The sequence below is a fragment of the Amphimedon queenslandica genome, unplaced genomic scaffold, assembly GCF_000090795.2.
Source record: "Amphimedon queenslandica unplaced genomic scaffold, v1.1 AMPQUscaffold_12856, whole genome shotgun sequence".
In the NCBI taxonomy this organism is placed as follows: Eukaryota; Metazoa; Porifera; class Demospongiae; order Haplosclerida; family Niphatidae; genus Amphimedon; species Amphimedon queenslandica.
In genome coordinates this window covers 2676-19885 of record NW_003546908.1, presented here as the reverse complement: position 1 = coordinate 19885, position 17210 = coordinate 2676, and the positions used below count along the sequence as shown (strand labels likewise).

Here is a 17210-nt window from a genome sequence, read left to right as displayed (position 1 = left end):
ATTAGGAGATACTCTTGGGTTTAAAAGTCTATGAAACAGAATTGATTAAATACAAAGTAATTAAATGATAAACTCACTAAAAGCTCCAATAGTAACAATAGAATTCTGATCAGCTGATGATGATGAGCATGTCAGTGTGTCACCAACATCAACAACAGTAGCAGGATGCACAAGAGTAAGAAACAATGTAGTAGAAGTACTTGATATTATGACATTTCCACTAAAGTCACCATCACTTAGTACAGTACTACCCTTCCTCCATATACCATCAGAGAAGGAAATAAAAACACCTTGATTACTAAAAAATCTGCATCGAATACAAACTGGTTCTGTCAATGGCACATTGATGGTTAAATCACGAATTACAAAGAGAAATGATATATTTGCAGGGCATGAACCATCAGTGACAAGATCTGAAACTGAGGAGTAATAGTAATTATACAATAAAGTACAATATACCGTACGCGTCTTAATTTTCGAGGTGTATTAAATTTCGTTATTTTCGTGCTCACCTTAAATCCACGAAATTTAAACCACCTCTAATGCCATTCTATTGTATGTAGACTATGGCCAGAACACGAAAATTAGCTCACACGAATATTAACTTTTGAGCAAATTTCATTGAAAACACGAAATTTTGAACCCTCGAAAATTTGGACGTATACGGTAGTATGAACAACAAGTGCATGTGACACATAAAATAAATTGAGAAGGGTATGCAAGCATAATAGTCGTAATAAATATAGAAATGTTTAGTTATTTTATTGTATGACTGAAGCCAAATTAGCCAATGTATTTTATACATGTAATTTACTCACCAGTACAGTTGACTCCCTGGAATCCAGTACCAGTACAGTTACAAGTATAATTATCAGGAGGTGAATACTGTATACACTGTCCTCCATTCATACATGGACTGTCTGCATCACAGATACTAGCCAAATAACAGTCAGTACAATTGGAATTAACAGAATAACCGACAGAACAGGTTAGATTGCAAGCTATATAACAACAATAAGAATGATAAAAAATACATATAATTATGATTCACATACTGCAAGTGAAGTTAGTACTCTCAGTAGCAACATAGTTAGGACCTGATGATAAACAGGATAGGTCATTACTGCACTGACCATTAGCAGCAAATGATAAACAACAATCACCAGAACCTGATCCAGTACACCTCATCAGTCCAGAATTACAAGCACTGTCACACTCTAAATCAGGTTAACAATTATTATTATTATTACATGATCATAGTTATACAACACAACACACATAAAATACACTAAGGACAAAACAAGAAATAAGAGGAAAAAAACATAAAAAGACAAAAGATAAAACAAAGGACAAGAAAGAAAGTCAGCACTGGCCATCCAAAACAGATGGGATAGGAAGGCAATTATTATTATTACTGTTAGATTTTTTATTATTACCTCTACATCTAGTTTCACGACTAAAACCTTCCCGACATTGAAAACAATTGGTTCTTAGAGAAACACCAATAACACTGGCAGGAGGAGGACTCAGTCCATCTTGAGTAATTCCACTCCATGTACCACTGCTACATCCCATTGACAATATCCTAGTAGTTTCTGCTTCTCCTGGGTTAGGAGTGTATGTAGCAATAAGAGAAATTTCTGTATAAGTATTAATCATGTTCCCTTGAGCTTGACAGACATATTGAACTGATCCTGTTATCTTAGGAGAATATGACTGACTACCATCAGCATCAAGTAGTAAGGTAGCCAATGCATTCCATATATCAGCATTGGCTGGTAGAGGACAATCTTGAGCAACTGATAATGAGAAAACAAGAATAAAGCACACAAGACACTTCATGGCATCCAGTCTTGTATAGCAACAGTAGAGGAGAGCGTCTTACTGTGCAATACCCACCTGCTTCATCACCATGATCACCGAATAGTAGTCCGCTTATTTTCAGTATTTTTGAGTTAGTTATTCAAAAATAAATAGCAATAACTAAAAAAAATACGGAAATAGCCTGAATGTGACTTTTCAATTCTACGCGCCTACGCGGTGATGAAGCAGACCCTATCTCCTCTAATCATTATCTACTCTTGCTTTAATCTATTTGTAGTCTGTTTCGAAGTTAGTCGTATAGTTTCATGCAGGACATGACTATAACACGGAACGGACTGAAATACGGACTAAAAGCACTAGATTTTACTTTTTAAAAAAGATAAACAGAATATCAGTTTTGAGGTATTTCAGTATGTGGCAACTAAGCATGCTATATGCCGTTAAGGTGGGCATCCACTATGCAGCATTGTTGCTTGCAACTTGTGGTTAACCCTTTGATGTGGTTGTGTAGCATGTTGCATGAAGTAGAGAGACTCTCAACCTCATGCAACATGTTGCACAGCCTCATCAAAGGTACTGGTAAAAAACTACATAGTGGATGCTCACCTTAAGAGACAGGAATGGATCCAATTATTTGCATGGGCGTAATCTGCGCATGCGCAGTACTGACTCAATTGTACTTCAATTTTATGTTTAAAAATCAAACAATAGTATGAAAAACAGCTCAAACATAAAGAAATGCTTGTTTGACCACACTTTTGCTCTCAGGTTACTCTGTTAAGTCTACAAGGAATAAGCAATATTGATAAAAAATGTAAAAAGTACACATACTTTACATTATTGTTTACGAAGAACATTGAAGCCTATTTTCATCTCAAAAATAATTGGCCAGGAATGTCATTCTACAGAAAACAAAAAATTTTATATAGCAAAAATAGTTTTTATTGACCTGGGACTATACTGGTAGTGCCATGGGAAATGTTATCTGTTTAACAGAGAAAAGAATTAATTTAAAAATGAAACTTTGATTACAAATGCTATGGAAATTTCTGTGGCCCAAAATTTCTGCAAATTCGCAGATTTTGAAAATTGTGGAGATTTTACCTTTAAAATTGTTATGCATTAAAAGGCATGGTGATTTTGCTAAAATAAAATCAGCAAAAGCCAATTTTATGAAAATTCCAAGACATTTGGGCGACAGAAATTTCTAGCTACAATTAAGGTATGCCACAATAAACACCATTGTTCTGCTGTGGTGATGACACTTGCTTACATTGAATTGAGCTATATCCAACATACATTGTAAGTACTGTATGTATTCTCTAAACTGAATTAAAAAATTCCAAGTTATTGTAAGGAATAACATAATTTTATTACTAATGTTATTAACAATAGATGTCACTAATGAGTCAGTATAACTTACATCGTATATTGTGACAACTAGATTCACAGGAGATGATAATGATGAAGACGAAAAAAGTGGACTAAACATAGCTACAGTTTTGCCGATTCTTTACTTTAAATCTACTGCACAACTAGCATAAGACAGGGATGATTTCATTCAAATAGAATCAGCCACAACAACACTTTCTGTATAAAAAAGGTTGAGCAAAGAAACATGTTTCATACCCATTTTGAAGAAAATAATCAACAGCTTAACACCAATTTCCAATATTCTATTTACAAAAAGATTGCTTCTAATTTAAAAATACTATTTATGTATTATTCTAGAAGTGTTAATTAACTCACATTACATTTCTTTACATGATCAAAAATGAGCAACACATACAGCTGTAGCCATTGACAACGCCTTCATAGCCAACAATCACTCCGCCAAAAAAGATCTATAATGTCCATTACAAAATATTGACCAGTCTGAATCATAGACACAATTGACTAGTTCTTCGCATTTCTTGAATTTTCTGAACAATAGTAGCATAATAAATCATTTCATGAAAAATTATTTTATTAAGTATACACATACCTGCATCAATAGTGGTACTATACAATTAATTATATTCAATGTAACACACTTAGGATAATGTCTGTTATGTGACTTTGGAAACCTAAATGAATAATTAAAACAAATTATACCAAAAGCATACAGATAATGCTACCAACATCTCCATGGAAATATAGCATCCAGAGTTTTGTTCACCACAATGAACAATAACTGATAGTTTTTCATGACATTCTAATTATTACAAAAATGGTATACTCCATGTAAATTTGAAACTACAAAGCTTGAAACATACATTTGCAATTATGCAAACAGTCAGAATCAAGTGTAAATATTGCTCCATTTATTGTATCTGTATTACTGGAAAAAGGTTGCTCTTAGTCCATCGTAAAGTTGGAACCTACTTTTACCATGGAGGCTAAAAACAGCTCCTTCTTCTCCTTCATTCTTTGTGAAGACTAAATTACCTTGCAACACTACTATGGTATTTGTAACATTAAATACTCCACCTATGTTACTCGAAAAATTGTTGCATTCAATCAAAAATAATTTATGAACATTTGATACAACAAGTAAACCAAGATTTTCAGCACCATGATACTGAAACTGAGCCACTGTATTTTTGAATACTAGCTGAATCAGCTTGCTTTCCTTGTATGCAGTTGCAAACAAACATGTGGCAACATTTCCTATAAAGGAAACATTATCAAAGGTTATTTTGAAAGAATTTTGGGGATTGATTGAAACAATATTAACGATACTGTAGATTTTTACATGTCGTCTTCCATGACCTACAAATTGACAATTAATCAATGAAAGAGGCTCAAATTCAAATTGACTCAATGATAAAATGTGTTGCTCAGAAAAATATTCTACAAAGGAAACAGAAGCCCCCACAAAAGTGCAGTAGTTGAGATTATAATTGTTATGAAAATTTGCATTTGAAATTATTGTGGAACTGTTCGATTTATCATCGTTATAATGAAATATCATGATTGCACCAGCTAAGGAGCCACTATTGTGAATAAAGGCTGACTGACCATCAACTAGTAGGTTGACTGTGAAGTGTGAACTGCTGCTGAGTATAGTAAACTGTTATGCCACTTCCATGTATAATTGGTAGCGGTCCTGCATTGCTTTCTTTCAAGTACGAGAGGCAGCAAGGTTTACTGATGTTGGCTGTATTATTAAACATTACAGCATCTTGTATTGTAACATTAATGGGATAACTTGATGTCTCCAATTGCTCTAAATGTTTACTACTGTCAGTGAAAAGCAGGAAAATTCCAGAACCAATATTTTCTTTTGTTGTGGACAGACATACTGTGATGCCTTTTATAAATGCACTCAATGGGTTAATGGCTAGTATAGCAAAACCATAATATTGAGCAATTTGTACCCCATCCATTGATAGTACATTAATGTTTAGAAACATAAAAACAGCTGACTGGTATTGAGTGAAGTAAACTCCAGAATCAGTGAAATTAATGGGCACAGTTGCATCCAAACCTCTCAAATGTCCACCACAACCTTTCAAAATTAACCTTTGTAAAGTCAAACTGGGCATGTTAGTGAATGCTAATACACCAGAAGATTTCTCACACTATATAACACAAGCATTCAAAGAGGAATCACTGACTAGTGCAAGAGAATATGATGCGTTGATCAGACAAAATGATATATTAGAGGCAATGTTATGGGTGAGATTTGTAGATAGTACAGCGATAGTGTCTTGAATCAGTGGTTGACCACTGCAAAGAAAATGCTCTCGTTCACCATCTTTAGTAATATTTACCTGATGAAAGCTGATAATGGTAACTGGTAGCAAGGATAAAAAAGTAAAGAGTATTAAGAACCTCATCACCACTAGACATGTAACTCTTTAACTATGACTAACTGAACACTTTTATACTAAAATTACGTGAAACAAAATCAATTATGACAGTTTTTAATGCAACTTTTATATCTATGCTAGATAAACCTTTAAAACTATTTTGATAGTTTATCATACTGAAAAGATTCAGTTTTTGTAATCCAACAAAAAATGCATAGTATAGAAACTGAATCTGTTTGTTATATAAACTGTGAAACATTTATTTTACCTAGACTGAAAGTTACAATAAAAGCTGTCGTTATTGTTAGTCTAAGTTGCATTAGCATGAAGGGTAGCAAATTATTGCAAATTCATATGCAGCTATATCTACATAATTTTTGACACACTTATGGAATGCAAAAATACCCTAAAAAACTAACAATGGCAAACTACATGAAATGAAACTATTATTGTTAGATTCTCAGCACATTCGGCAGGTTTAATAATTAGGTTAATAGTAACATTAGAGGATAGTTTCCTTATCTTCTTTATTCAATTCTTTCTCAAGAATAACACCAGAGCTATCACCTTGGCTTTTTTCTTATCACTTTCACTATTAATGTCAATATATAATTGCTGTATACTATTAATTGAAGGTCAACTTACCATATGAACCATAAAATGCTGATTATTATTATTATCAATATGATTAAGATCCCGATTACAACAACTTTTGTTATTCCTGTTATTTGTACAACAGGTAGCCCATCATCTGTAGGAGTTACTGAAGCAGTTGGTGTCACCACAATAGTAGATGATGGTGAATTTAGTATTGTAACACCAGCAATTGTGAACCCAGCATTAGCATATTTTGAATCAGCTGCCTATAATAGAAAATTACACATAAAAATTTAAAGCTAGGCTTATTACAGTCAACGTAATGGTAAAAATTGCATGGGCAATCCGACCTATTGATGCAAGGCTTAAGAGTGTTATAATAATGCAGATTAAATTTTTACTATCAGGGCCAGACCTGGGGTCAGTTACATTTTATTAAATCTCAATTACAATATAGACTCAATAGTTGTAATTACAAATTCTATGTTTTAGATAAAACAGAAAGATGGATTTGCTTTAAAATAGAGAAGTTACTGGTTTAGTAGATGGTGACAGCTGTTGAACTTTAAGTACTGGTTGCAGTTCAGCTGTCATAGAAGCTATAACATTATTGTTACCAGGGTATTTTACAAAGCAAGCTAAAATGAGCTAAACACAATAGTTGGAGCAAATTAATCTAAAAATTCATTAAAAATCCAAATTAGATACACTACATCAGAACATGTTGTATCATAAAAAACTATTAATGCATAAAAAAATTACTGCAGACATTTTGAGAAAGTTTAGTACAGGATTGTGTATTATTTTTTGAGCAGCTTAAAAATTATAGTTAGAAAATTCAATTTTAATTAGAACATAAACTTTCTATATGACAAATATGTGTTAAGTATCAGGAAAAATTATAAAACTGGAGAGATCTCTCCTTGACATTTATGGCAAAATTTTACCAAAAGACCCTATAAAAATTTGTGAAAATCTAATTTTGATTGAAATGAGTTCAAACTTTATACACAACATAAGCACATGTATACTGCATGCATCAGAACAATTATAAAAATTTAGAATGTTTCCTTGACATTTTTGAAAAAATTTGACCAAGGAGCTGTACATGGAGACTTTTCTCCAATTATTGATAAAATTAATAAAAAATTTAATTTATATCTGAATCTACTCAAACTTTCTATACAACATAAATACACATACATGCATCAGAACAAATTAAACTGAGAATTTTTTCATCGATATAAGTTTTTTGACAAAGTATAGCCAATGACCCTAAACTATTTGTATGAAGTCTCAAGCCAAATTTTTGGTTAACTTTCAAATTTCAAATTTTGATTAGAATCACTTTAAACTACATATACGTCATCAGAACATGAATAAAAAATCACAAAAATAGAAAATTCTCTTCTATCAATTTTCATATGGGTCAAGGTTATCTACATGTATAAAGCTCTACTGAGCAAGCTAAATAGCACACCTCAGGAGCTGAAAAGAAGCTTATCACTATGCTTGTACTAGGAAGTCCTGATTGTCACATATTCCCAGCATCTGTATTGAGTCTGTAGTTGGCAAGTTAATTTTGATTAAAATTCTAATTACATTCTGTTCAGGCTTAAGCCTCAATTATATTACAATTACAATTATGTTGTAATAATTGTAATTGAGCCTCTAATTACAATTACAATTGTAATTGACCCCAAGTTTGAATTCAGGCTTTGCCTCAATATGCCTAAAATATTAAAAGACAATTTCTAGGCTGTAATGTACATTGGAATAAAAGCTCTATTAAAATTATTACTCCTTAGACTTGACTTAAACAAAACTCATCTATTATTAGCTTGCCTTTATAGCTGCCACTACTGCATTGGCATCAAAAGGAGATCCAGATTGTCCTTTGATGTAAAACGTCACTCTTAGTCCATTATTTGTTTCAGTGATTTCAGTTATAACTATATCATTAGCTTCTATCAAATTATTTACTGCTACCCTAGAATATGAGATTGTCTAAATACATGGCCCAAAAATTCTGCAATTTTTTGAATTTTAAATAACATAAATTTAATGACTTAATCTTTATTATGCCATAGTAAATAAATTTGGGCCATAAAAATTCTAGCTATACATTACACGGTTTACCTTTTTCTCTTTTCAGAAGAAACACTAGTACAGTCATTGGTAATACAATAATCATTCAAAGCTTCTGCAGTTACATTTTTAAAACTCTCAATATCAAACTAAACAAAAGTATAAATGTAACAAAGACTTTTAATATGCTACATACATTGCTTTTGTCAGTTCCACTTAAAACAACAATCACTCCTGAATTTTCTGGAAGTGAGGGAGTAGGAGTAACTGATGGTGAGGAAACTGCCAGTGAGGAAGAAGGTGAATTTGTAAAACTGCCAAAATATGTAGACATAACAGGAGATGAATTAACAGTTGATGAAAAATATGCAGAGGATTTTGAGCTTGCAAATGAGGAAGGAATGGGTTCCAAAAAAACTAAGTAATTCATAAAATGGAAGTGTAATTAAGACTAACAGTTACCTTTACATGATCCATCCTGAAAGACTGTTCCTAGTGGACAGAAGCAGTCAAAACTTCCAGGACTATTCACACATCTTATCCTAGGCTCTTGACAAGAGCCTAGCACTAGACACTCATCAATATCTAATAAAAACATTAATAGAGTATTTAATGGCACTGTTGCCAATCTGAGTTTACCTGTACAAGTAAACCCATCAGACTGGAGTTGAAATCCATCTGAGCAGTTACACTCAAAGCTTCCTATGGTGTTGATACAAATCTGAGTACAAGGATTAGCTCTCTGAGCACTCATCAATATCTGAATAAACAGATCATAAGTTGTAATTATTTTTATTTTTACCTGTGCAGTTTGCCATGTTAGATGATAAATCATACCCACTTTGACAGGAACAATTTTCAGTCTTAGTGTAATTATCATAAACACAAAACTGCTCACACACGCTATCATGCAAACATTCTCTGTTAGGATCATCTATTAAAAAATTAATTGAAGACAAAAATAGGACGAAACTTTAAAGTACTAGCTTACTATGACAACTACGACCATCATCTTGTAGTAAGAACCCATCATAACAACTACAACTGAAGGATCCATCAGTATTCATGCATTCTTGCTGGCAATTATCAAGTAGCCTTTTACATTCATTAATTTCTATCACATTTAGTTAAAAGGTTAATTTATTCATATTTATATTTACCATTGCATGATCTCCCATCACTATGAAGCTCATATCCAGACATACATGTACACTGATAACTACCAATAGTATTGTTACAGAAATGAGAACAATTGCTGGTACTAGTTGAATTGCATTCATCAATATCTGATTATGTATAAATATTATAACGAAACAATAACCCAGAAAAATGGCTCTACTCACCATCACATATTAATCCATTTCCAGTGTATCCACTAGGACAAGGTGGGCAAGTGGCACCAGTTCCAGGTGCTGGTACATCAGTACATGGTGCATCATTGAAGCATGATACTTCAATACAACCATCAAAATCATCCTCACAGTACTTTCCATTGTATGCTACGAAATAAAACAAAAGCAATTAGGCCACTCCAATTAGACTCATTGTTTGCCCTCACTGGTAAATAACAAGTACATCAATTTATATTGCAATATCAAGAATTTCAATTTATATTAATAAAGCGGTTCAGCCCTGCCCATAAAAGAAGGAATCAGGGCTTCCCACAGAATTCTGGCTAATGCCCATGAGCATTCTTGTCAGTGAAGTTTAAAGTTCATCAAAAATTAGGCTAAAAAGAATCCTCCACTTTTGAAATTTTCTACATCCATGTAAATGTTCTTATGTTGTGTAGCAAAGTCTTGTTACATACTATGTACAAAGTCTTTGGCTAAATTTTACCAAAAATGACAAGAAAAAGTTCTCCACTTCAATAAGTTTTGTAATGCATGTACATGTACATATTTTACTTGTATTTTATTTTAACATTGAGCTGATTCCAATGAAAACTGGTTTATTATAAATTTTAAAGTAGCTTGGGTCAAAATCTCTGTACTTTTAAAGTAAGGGTCTTTGGCCAAATTTAGGTAAAAAAAACTAGGAGAGAATTTTCTACTTTTATAACTTTTCTGATACAATGTACTACGTATACAAAACTGATTTTTTGTGAATTTTAATTTCAAGTTGCCCCAAAGCCATGTATGGGTACCTACATGTACTGTATATATATATAATGCTTGTCAGCTCATAAAGTTTGCTTTTGTGGGAAACCCTGAATTGGAGTGGCCTTATGGCTTGCACAAATTATGCTACATGTAGTTTATACAATATAAGCCATTAATCATTAATTAAAATTTCCTGTACCTTCAATACAATCGCATATTAAAATCAATGGGTTACTGGAAGCATTCTGTACACCTTCAACAGTACAGCTACCTCTATCTGTATGACAACCACAAATTCTCACCTATACAATAATACTAGTAATTGTATACTTGAAGAACAAATACACTGTGCTATAGTAACTTGAAAATACATACTTGAGGAGTTATTACTGATGTTGCATTGAATGAGTCACTTGCTATCACAGTAAATGAGAATTCAAAAAGAGAAGAATGGATTACATTAAGTGTCCATAATGATCCATCTTGATCAAGTGTGTATGGAAACTCTCCATCAATAGTAACACTGATAGTGTCTCCAGGGTCTGTGATATTTATTGTGTATAGTGCAGTTTCTCCTACTGTTAGCATGAAATTATCACTAGCTTCAATTACTGGAGGTAAGTTATCTAAAGAAAAGAAATTGTAGTAACTGATACAAGTAAATTTTGCTATCTACTCACTTCCTATTCGCTTGTTCAGTTCATTTTGTTCCATTGTTGTCTGAGTGTCTAATGCTAATTCTTCATTCTTTGTTTGACTGTAATCAAAAATACACTCAATCTTATTAGACCCTCCACATATTCTCTCAGCTTCTGCTCTAGTTTCAGGATCAATTTGATCAAGAAATACTGGAACATGGTTTGGATTGGAGTAACTTGCATATGTCCTTTCAGGAGCATAAGTGAACAGGCTTTCTTGATCACTTTGAATTTGCCCTATAAAAATAAGTATAATAATTATGTTCCAATGAAATAGTATACTGGTACATAAATTTTTAACAAAATCTTTCATTTTTCAGCAACAATTAATTACATACATGTTTGTCCAAAATTATGGTATATATCAGCATCAGATGAGTTGTATGGAATCATGTTTCCTTCTCTATTAACAAAATCATTAGTTTTGTCTCCATCAAAGTTTCCTTGAAGTCCCATTGTTTTTTTCATGTATGTTTCTGGTACTACCATTGTGAATGAAAGGATGCCTAATCTCAAGGTGGCATTGAGGGATACACCACTTGACAATGCAACAGATATTACATCTTGTGTTTCTCTTGCTAGTGACACAGTATTATAGTCCAGTGTGTCATTAACAGCGGAGAGATTAGCACTCACATCATTACCATTATAGAGGATAATTAAATTTTGATTTTTGTCATTATCAACTTGTATCTAATTAAAAAATTATAATAAATCATGCTATTTTACTCTCTTACCTCAACTACTTCAGTCCTGTCCTTGTCACTAGTCAAAGCAACAGCACTGAATACTGTAGCAGTTGTGTTGGGTGTGGCAAGTTTAGTACGTGCTTGTATTTCAAAATCAGCATTAATAGTACGCAACAGAACATATTCCCCAAGTCCATTGAAAGTATATGTGGCATCATCAAGAGTATTAATGTGAGGATCACCCCAGACCAAGGCTAAGATAGATACAAAAGAATTTTATGACAATAATAGAGCTGTTGCACAGATGCAATCAAACGGTTATGTACATTAGTGGTGCAGAACCAATGACATGGCTTGCCCTGTGCTTTGTTTGAGTTTATTTAGCTGTCTTGTGGTGGCATTTACCTGCATCATCTGCATGTGGCTATCTAGGTTACCTGTAATTAGCTTTGGTTATATCGAGTTATCTATGTTAACTGTGGTTATCTATGGTTAACTGTGATTATCTATGGTTAACTGTGGTTATCAGTGGTTACTGATGGTTAGCTGTGGTTATCTGTGGTTATCTATGGTTAACTGTGGTTATTTATGGTTATCTGTGGTTAAGTGTGGTTATCTATGGTTAACTGTGGTTATCTATGGTTATCTGTGGTTACTGGTTAAATGTGGTTATCTATGGTTATCTGTGGTTATTTATAGTTAACTGTGGTTATCTATTGTTTGCAGTGCTTGGTTCGATGTGATCATCCATACTGAGGAACTGTTATTTTGTTGGTATTAAAGTTCACAAATTTGATCATATTTGCCATTAATTTGTTGGTATGATTTTTTGCAAGTTCTATGTGCACACTTATTTTTGTCAAAATTCTCAGATTGTTTCTTATAGTTACATTTACACATTTCATATGGTACCATTGAGTACACCATTCCCACTGTATTATCCATAATCTTTTGTTGTGTCTTTTCATTATGCAAAAACTCCTAGGACAAGTCATTATGTGTAAAAGCTACATTGTATATTCCAAAAAAGTGGAGCAGAAATAATAATACTGGGCATTACTTTACTGTCAAAAACATGATCTTAAAAAAAATTGCTGCATAAATGGAAAAAATTACCTAATTATTATTTTATAGAAATATTCATTATTCTTGAAGGTATTAAAGTTAAATGAGAGAGGAATTTGATGTTATAGTGCTAATATATTGAAGAATGGCAACAATATAATGTGCTTGTATACCGGTATCTAGAAGTAAAGGAGTAGATCTAGTAGTGATGTGATGAATTGGTAACATACAAAAGAATTGAACAAAAACAACTAAACCAAACAAAATTAACAATTAAATCAATTGCATGGTATTGTAGTTTAAAAAGATAAAAATGAAGAACGAGGTGTTTCATAGCTGCTAGTACTATTGCTATGTTCTTTCTGGCTCTTTAACAAATTCAAAAACTAATTCTGACTAAGCAATTCTAGCCTCAAAAACTGAGCAATAGACTGGGCATAATTTGGCACCATCAATGTCTCCTAGCTTGAACAGGAACCAAATCAAACTCATTTTATAAAAAGAGAAACCAATTCCATTTTACCACTTCTACAAGTAAAATATAATAGACCTTTGGAGATTTTGTTTAAAATATTCTTATGAAATTTGAGATCAGCTTAAAAAGCATAAGGACATCAATATATATCAGAAAATGTAATTAAAATTTGGGGTGATTTTGGAGCCATATTTTGGAAAAAACCATGGGCTATAGCCTTGGGTATTTTTCAAATTTTTGGCACTTTCTTAAAATGGCTGTAACTTGAAAATTTAAAGTTGGAATCAGCTCAAACTTTCTACACAGCATAAGGACAATAATATGTATCAGAAAATGTAATAAAAATTTGGGGTGATTTCGGAGCCATTTTTTGAGAAAAATCATGGGCTATAGCCTTGGGTAATTTTCAAATTTTGGCACTTTTTTAAAATGGCTGTGACTTGAAAAATTAAAGTCAGAATCAGCTCAAACTTTCTACACAGCATAAGGACATTAATATGTATCAGAAAATGTAATAAAAATTTGGGGTGATTTCGGAGCCATTTTTTGGAAAAAACCTTGGGATAAAAAAATACCCAAGGCTATAGCCTTGGGTATTTTTCAAATTTTGGCACTTTCTTAAAATGGCCGTGACTTGAAAAATTAAAATCGGAATCAGCTCAAACTTTCTACACAGCATAAGGACAATAATATGTATCAGAAAATGTAATAAAAATTTGGGGTGATTTCGGAGCCATTTTTTTGAGAAAAATCATGGGCTATAGCCTTGGGTAATTTTCAAATTTTGGCACTTTCTTAAAATGGCTTTGACTTGAAAAATTAAAGTCAGAATCAGCTCAAACTTTCTACACAGCATAAGGACATTAATACGTATCAGAAAATGTAATAAAAATTTGGGGTGATTTCGGAGCCATTTTTTGGGAAAAACCTTAGGATAAAAAAATACCCAAGGCTATAAAAAAATACCCAAGGCTATAGCCTAGGGTATTTTTCAAATTTTGGCACTTTCTTAAAATGGCCGGGACTTGAAAAATTAAAGTCGGAATCAGCTCAAACTTTCTACACAGCATAAGGACAATAATATGTATCAGAAAATGTAATAAAATTTGGGGTGATTTCGGAGCCATTTTTTGGAAAAAACCTTGGGCTATTTTTCAAATTTTTTGCACTTTCTTAAAATGGCTGTAACTTGAAAATTTAAAGTCGGAATCAGCTCAAACTTTCTACACAGCATAAGGACATTAATATGTATCAGAAAATGTAATAAAAATTTGGGGTGATTTCGAAGCTATTTTTTGAGAAAAATCATGGGCTATAGCCTTGGGTATTTTTCAAATTTTGGCACTTTCTTAAAATGGCCGGGACTTGAAAAATTAAAGTCGGAATCAGCTCAAACTTTCTACACAGCATAAGGACAATAATATGTATCAGAAAATGTAATAAAATTTGGGGTGATTTCGAAGCCATTTTTTGGAAAAAACCTTGGGCTATTTTTCAAATTTTTTGCACTTTCTTAAAATGGCTGTAACTTGAAAATTTAAAGTCGGAATCAGCTCAAACTTTCTACACAGCATAAAGACATTAATATGTATCAGAAAATGTAATAAAAATTTGGGGTGATTTCGAAGCTATTTTTTGAGAAAAATCATGGGCTATAGCCTTGGGTATTTTTCAAATTTTGGCACTTTCTTAAAATGGCCGGGACTTGAAAAATTAAAGTCGGAATCAGCTCAAACTTTCTACACAGTATAAGGACATTAATATGTATCAGAAAATGTAATAAAAATTTGGGGTGATTTCGGAGCCATTTTTTGGAAAAAACCTTGGGCTATAGCCTTGGGTATTTTTCAAATTTTTGGCATTTTATTAAAATGGCCGTAACTTGAAAAATTAAAGTCAGAATCAGCTCAAACTTTCTACACAGCATAAGAACATCAATGTGTATCAAAAAATGTAATAAAAATTCGGGGTAATTTTGAGGCCATTTTTTGAAAAAAACCTTGGGCTATAGCCTTGGGTATTTTTCAAATTTTTGGCACTTTCTTAAAATGGCTGTAACTTGAAAAATACTTCACTGCAGAATACTATAGAAGTTCTTCAGTCAATATCTTCATCTCTTACTTTGCATTAGCCTGAAATATCAACTGTAGAATTTATTCAGATTTTTTTCTCTATTCCCCCCATTCCCCCATGTAAACTCTTGGCCTTCTTGCCACCCAATATGGCAGGCAATTTAGCTAAATTTTAGCCACACCCTCCCATTGATTACTTCCATGCAACAGCTCTATTAAAATGCTAAATTTAATGACAATAAAGTACAACTTTTGGACATCGGCACCATTCAGGGTTTCCCACAAAGCATGCTTAAATAGCTAAACAGCATGCTTCATCAGGTATAAGGCACTATAATACAATACATGGCATTTTGAAATACAAAAAATCCCCAAATTTAATTAGAATTAGCTCAAATTTGATATACAAGGTAAGACCATGTGTATGTATCCAAAATAATTATTTTTGACTAATTAGACATTGGCTCAACTTTTGAACAACTTTTAAAAATTCACAAATAATCTATTTTAATTAGAACCAGCTCAAAGTTGATGCAAAACACCAAATTCTGTGGAGAACACTAGAGGTATTTTCACAATAAATTATCATAAATACTGGATAGGTAGTAATATTAGAGCAGTAAAATTTGACAAAGTGCTAAATTTTAGTAATTAGTGAGTTTTACTTTTTAGAATTTAAGGCCATGTGCCTTAATTGGTTCACATAGCCAGTTTAAAGTGGCAGGTATACAATATGATGCTAGGCCAGTGTACCGTCAATTTTTAATCAAAAGTGTGGGTGATTTGACCTTTTGACGCATGCTTTCCCCTAGAATAGTCTGAATAGAACCAAATCCTATTCCAGTGTCAACATATAATGTAACGTCAAGCCTATCGCAATATTGTAAGCAAGCCTTTACTTTGAAAAGTGATTATCAAATCACAAAATTTGTTAAAATTTTGATCCTCCAAATTACCATTTAGATTTATGTACATGTATTGCATCAATATGTAGTCAACTATCAGAAATACAATAACTCACTTTGCCTTGGTGGTACATAGCCAGTGCATGTCTTGACTGGTCGTCGTTCTCTAAATAGCTCACAGTTCTGAGTCCTGGTGCAACATGTTGAGTGAAATTCATCATCATACCTTGAATAGTTTAAATTATTAAAAAATGGATTGTATCGGAAGACATGAGAGGAGTAAGGACCATTGACTAGCAAAGCCCCCAAGGAACTATGAAAAAAATAAATAAAAATAAGAGTATCAGTATAAGGTGAAAAAAATTAAACCAAAAAATCTATACAGCAAATGTCTAAGCAACATGGTTAATCTTGTAGATCACATTTATTTTTAAATATAATTTAGCATTGATTGTCCCTTGATTACACAAAATTGAAAGTATAGCAGGTCATAAATTTTTCATGTAGGTCTATAAGTATTTGTTGTGAAATAGCTATTTTATGATTCAAGCTGGAGCTCCTTTTATTTTGGGTCATAGATTACTTATTGGTTTGCATAGCCACTATAGGTAGGGAATGAATTCTTTTGGAGTATTTTTTAACAAAGTACCATGTATTACAGCCTATCGTTTTGGCCTAATTTTGAAGCAATTCAATTGTACTTTTGCAAGCTAATTTTTATTCTCTTCATACAAATCTGCCCTACAGCTCCAAACCACTTCTCATGCAATGGCCTGACTATTGTTATGTAATTGCTAGAGTATAGGCTGTGGTCAGCTACACAAGATGGTACAAGGACAGTGATCATTGAACTAGCTGAACCTTCAATGTTAGGGACTATGTAATATCTAATATCTACTAT

General features: G+C 32.6%; 2 protein-coding genes and 1 long non-coding RNA gene across 3 annotated transcripts in view; all 3 read right to left on the bottom strand.

The window, feature by feature from the left end:
- LOC109586501 (protein sidekick-2-like) overlaps positions 1–1905 on the bottom strand; it is a 3193-nt gene extending 1288 nt beyond the window's left edge. The window contains exons 1-4 of the mRNA XM_020002694.1: positions 1437–1905; positions 1056–1217; positions 819–1001; positions 78–419 (exon numbers count right to left, since the gene is read on the bottom strand). Of these exons, the coding sequence (XP_019858253.1) occupies positions 78–419; positions 819–1001; positions 1056–1217; positions 1437–1842 (1093 nt within the window). The 5' untranslated portion in view covers positions 1843–1905. The remainder of the gene's footprint in view (positions 1–77; positions 420–818; positions 1002–1055; positions 1218–1436) is intronic.
- A 593-nt stretch (positions 1906–2498) lies between these two features.
- LOC109586503 (uncharacterized) lies at positions 2499–3570 on the bottom strand. The gene is made up of 5 exons (XR_002187060.1): positions 3248–3570; positions 3098–3151; positions 2774–2809; positions 2656–2726; positions 2499–2607 (listed from the first exon to the last, which is right to left on the bottom strand). It is a non-coding gene; the product is annotated as an uncharacterized LOC109586503 (long non-coding RNA).
- Positions 3571–6004: 2434 nt separating this feature from the next.
- On the bottom strand, positions 6005–16712 carry LOC109586500 (mucin-like protein). Its single transcript, XM_020002693.1, has 18 exons — positions 16693–16712; positions 16426–16622; positions 11841–12046; positions 11442–11796; positions 11086–11340; positions 10781–11031; positions 10605–10707; positions 9647–9802; positions 9464–9589; positions 9287–9417; positions 9106–9237; positions 8943–9063; positions 8766–8888; positions 8500–8720; positions 8355–8452; positions 8061–8205; positions 6264–6481; positions 6005–6210 (listed from the first exon to the last, which is right to left on the bottom strand). Exons 1-18 carry the CDS (start codon positions 16710–16712, stop codon positions 6150–6152), a joined length of 2919 nt encoding a protein of 972 aa, XP_019858252.1. The 3' UTR covers positions 6005–6149.
- Positions 16713–17210: the final 498 nt, after the last annotated feature.

What these genes read in the sequence shown, in the direction of transcription:
- LOC109586500 (XM_020002693.1), bottom strand. Translation starts at nt 16,712, where the DNA reads ATGTTGCTTAGACATTTGCT. An exon ending in AATATGCGATTGTATTGAAG is followed by an intron (nt 9,803 to 10,604) that starts GTACAGGAAATT and finishes TTTATTTCGTAG; the next exon opens with CATACAATGGAAAGTACTGT. An exon ending in TGATGGGTTTACTTGTACAG is followed by an intron (nt 8,889 to 8,942) that starts GTAAACTCAGAT and finishes TGTTTTTATTAG; the next exon opens with ATATTGATGAGTGTCTAGTG.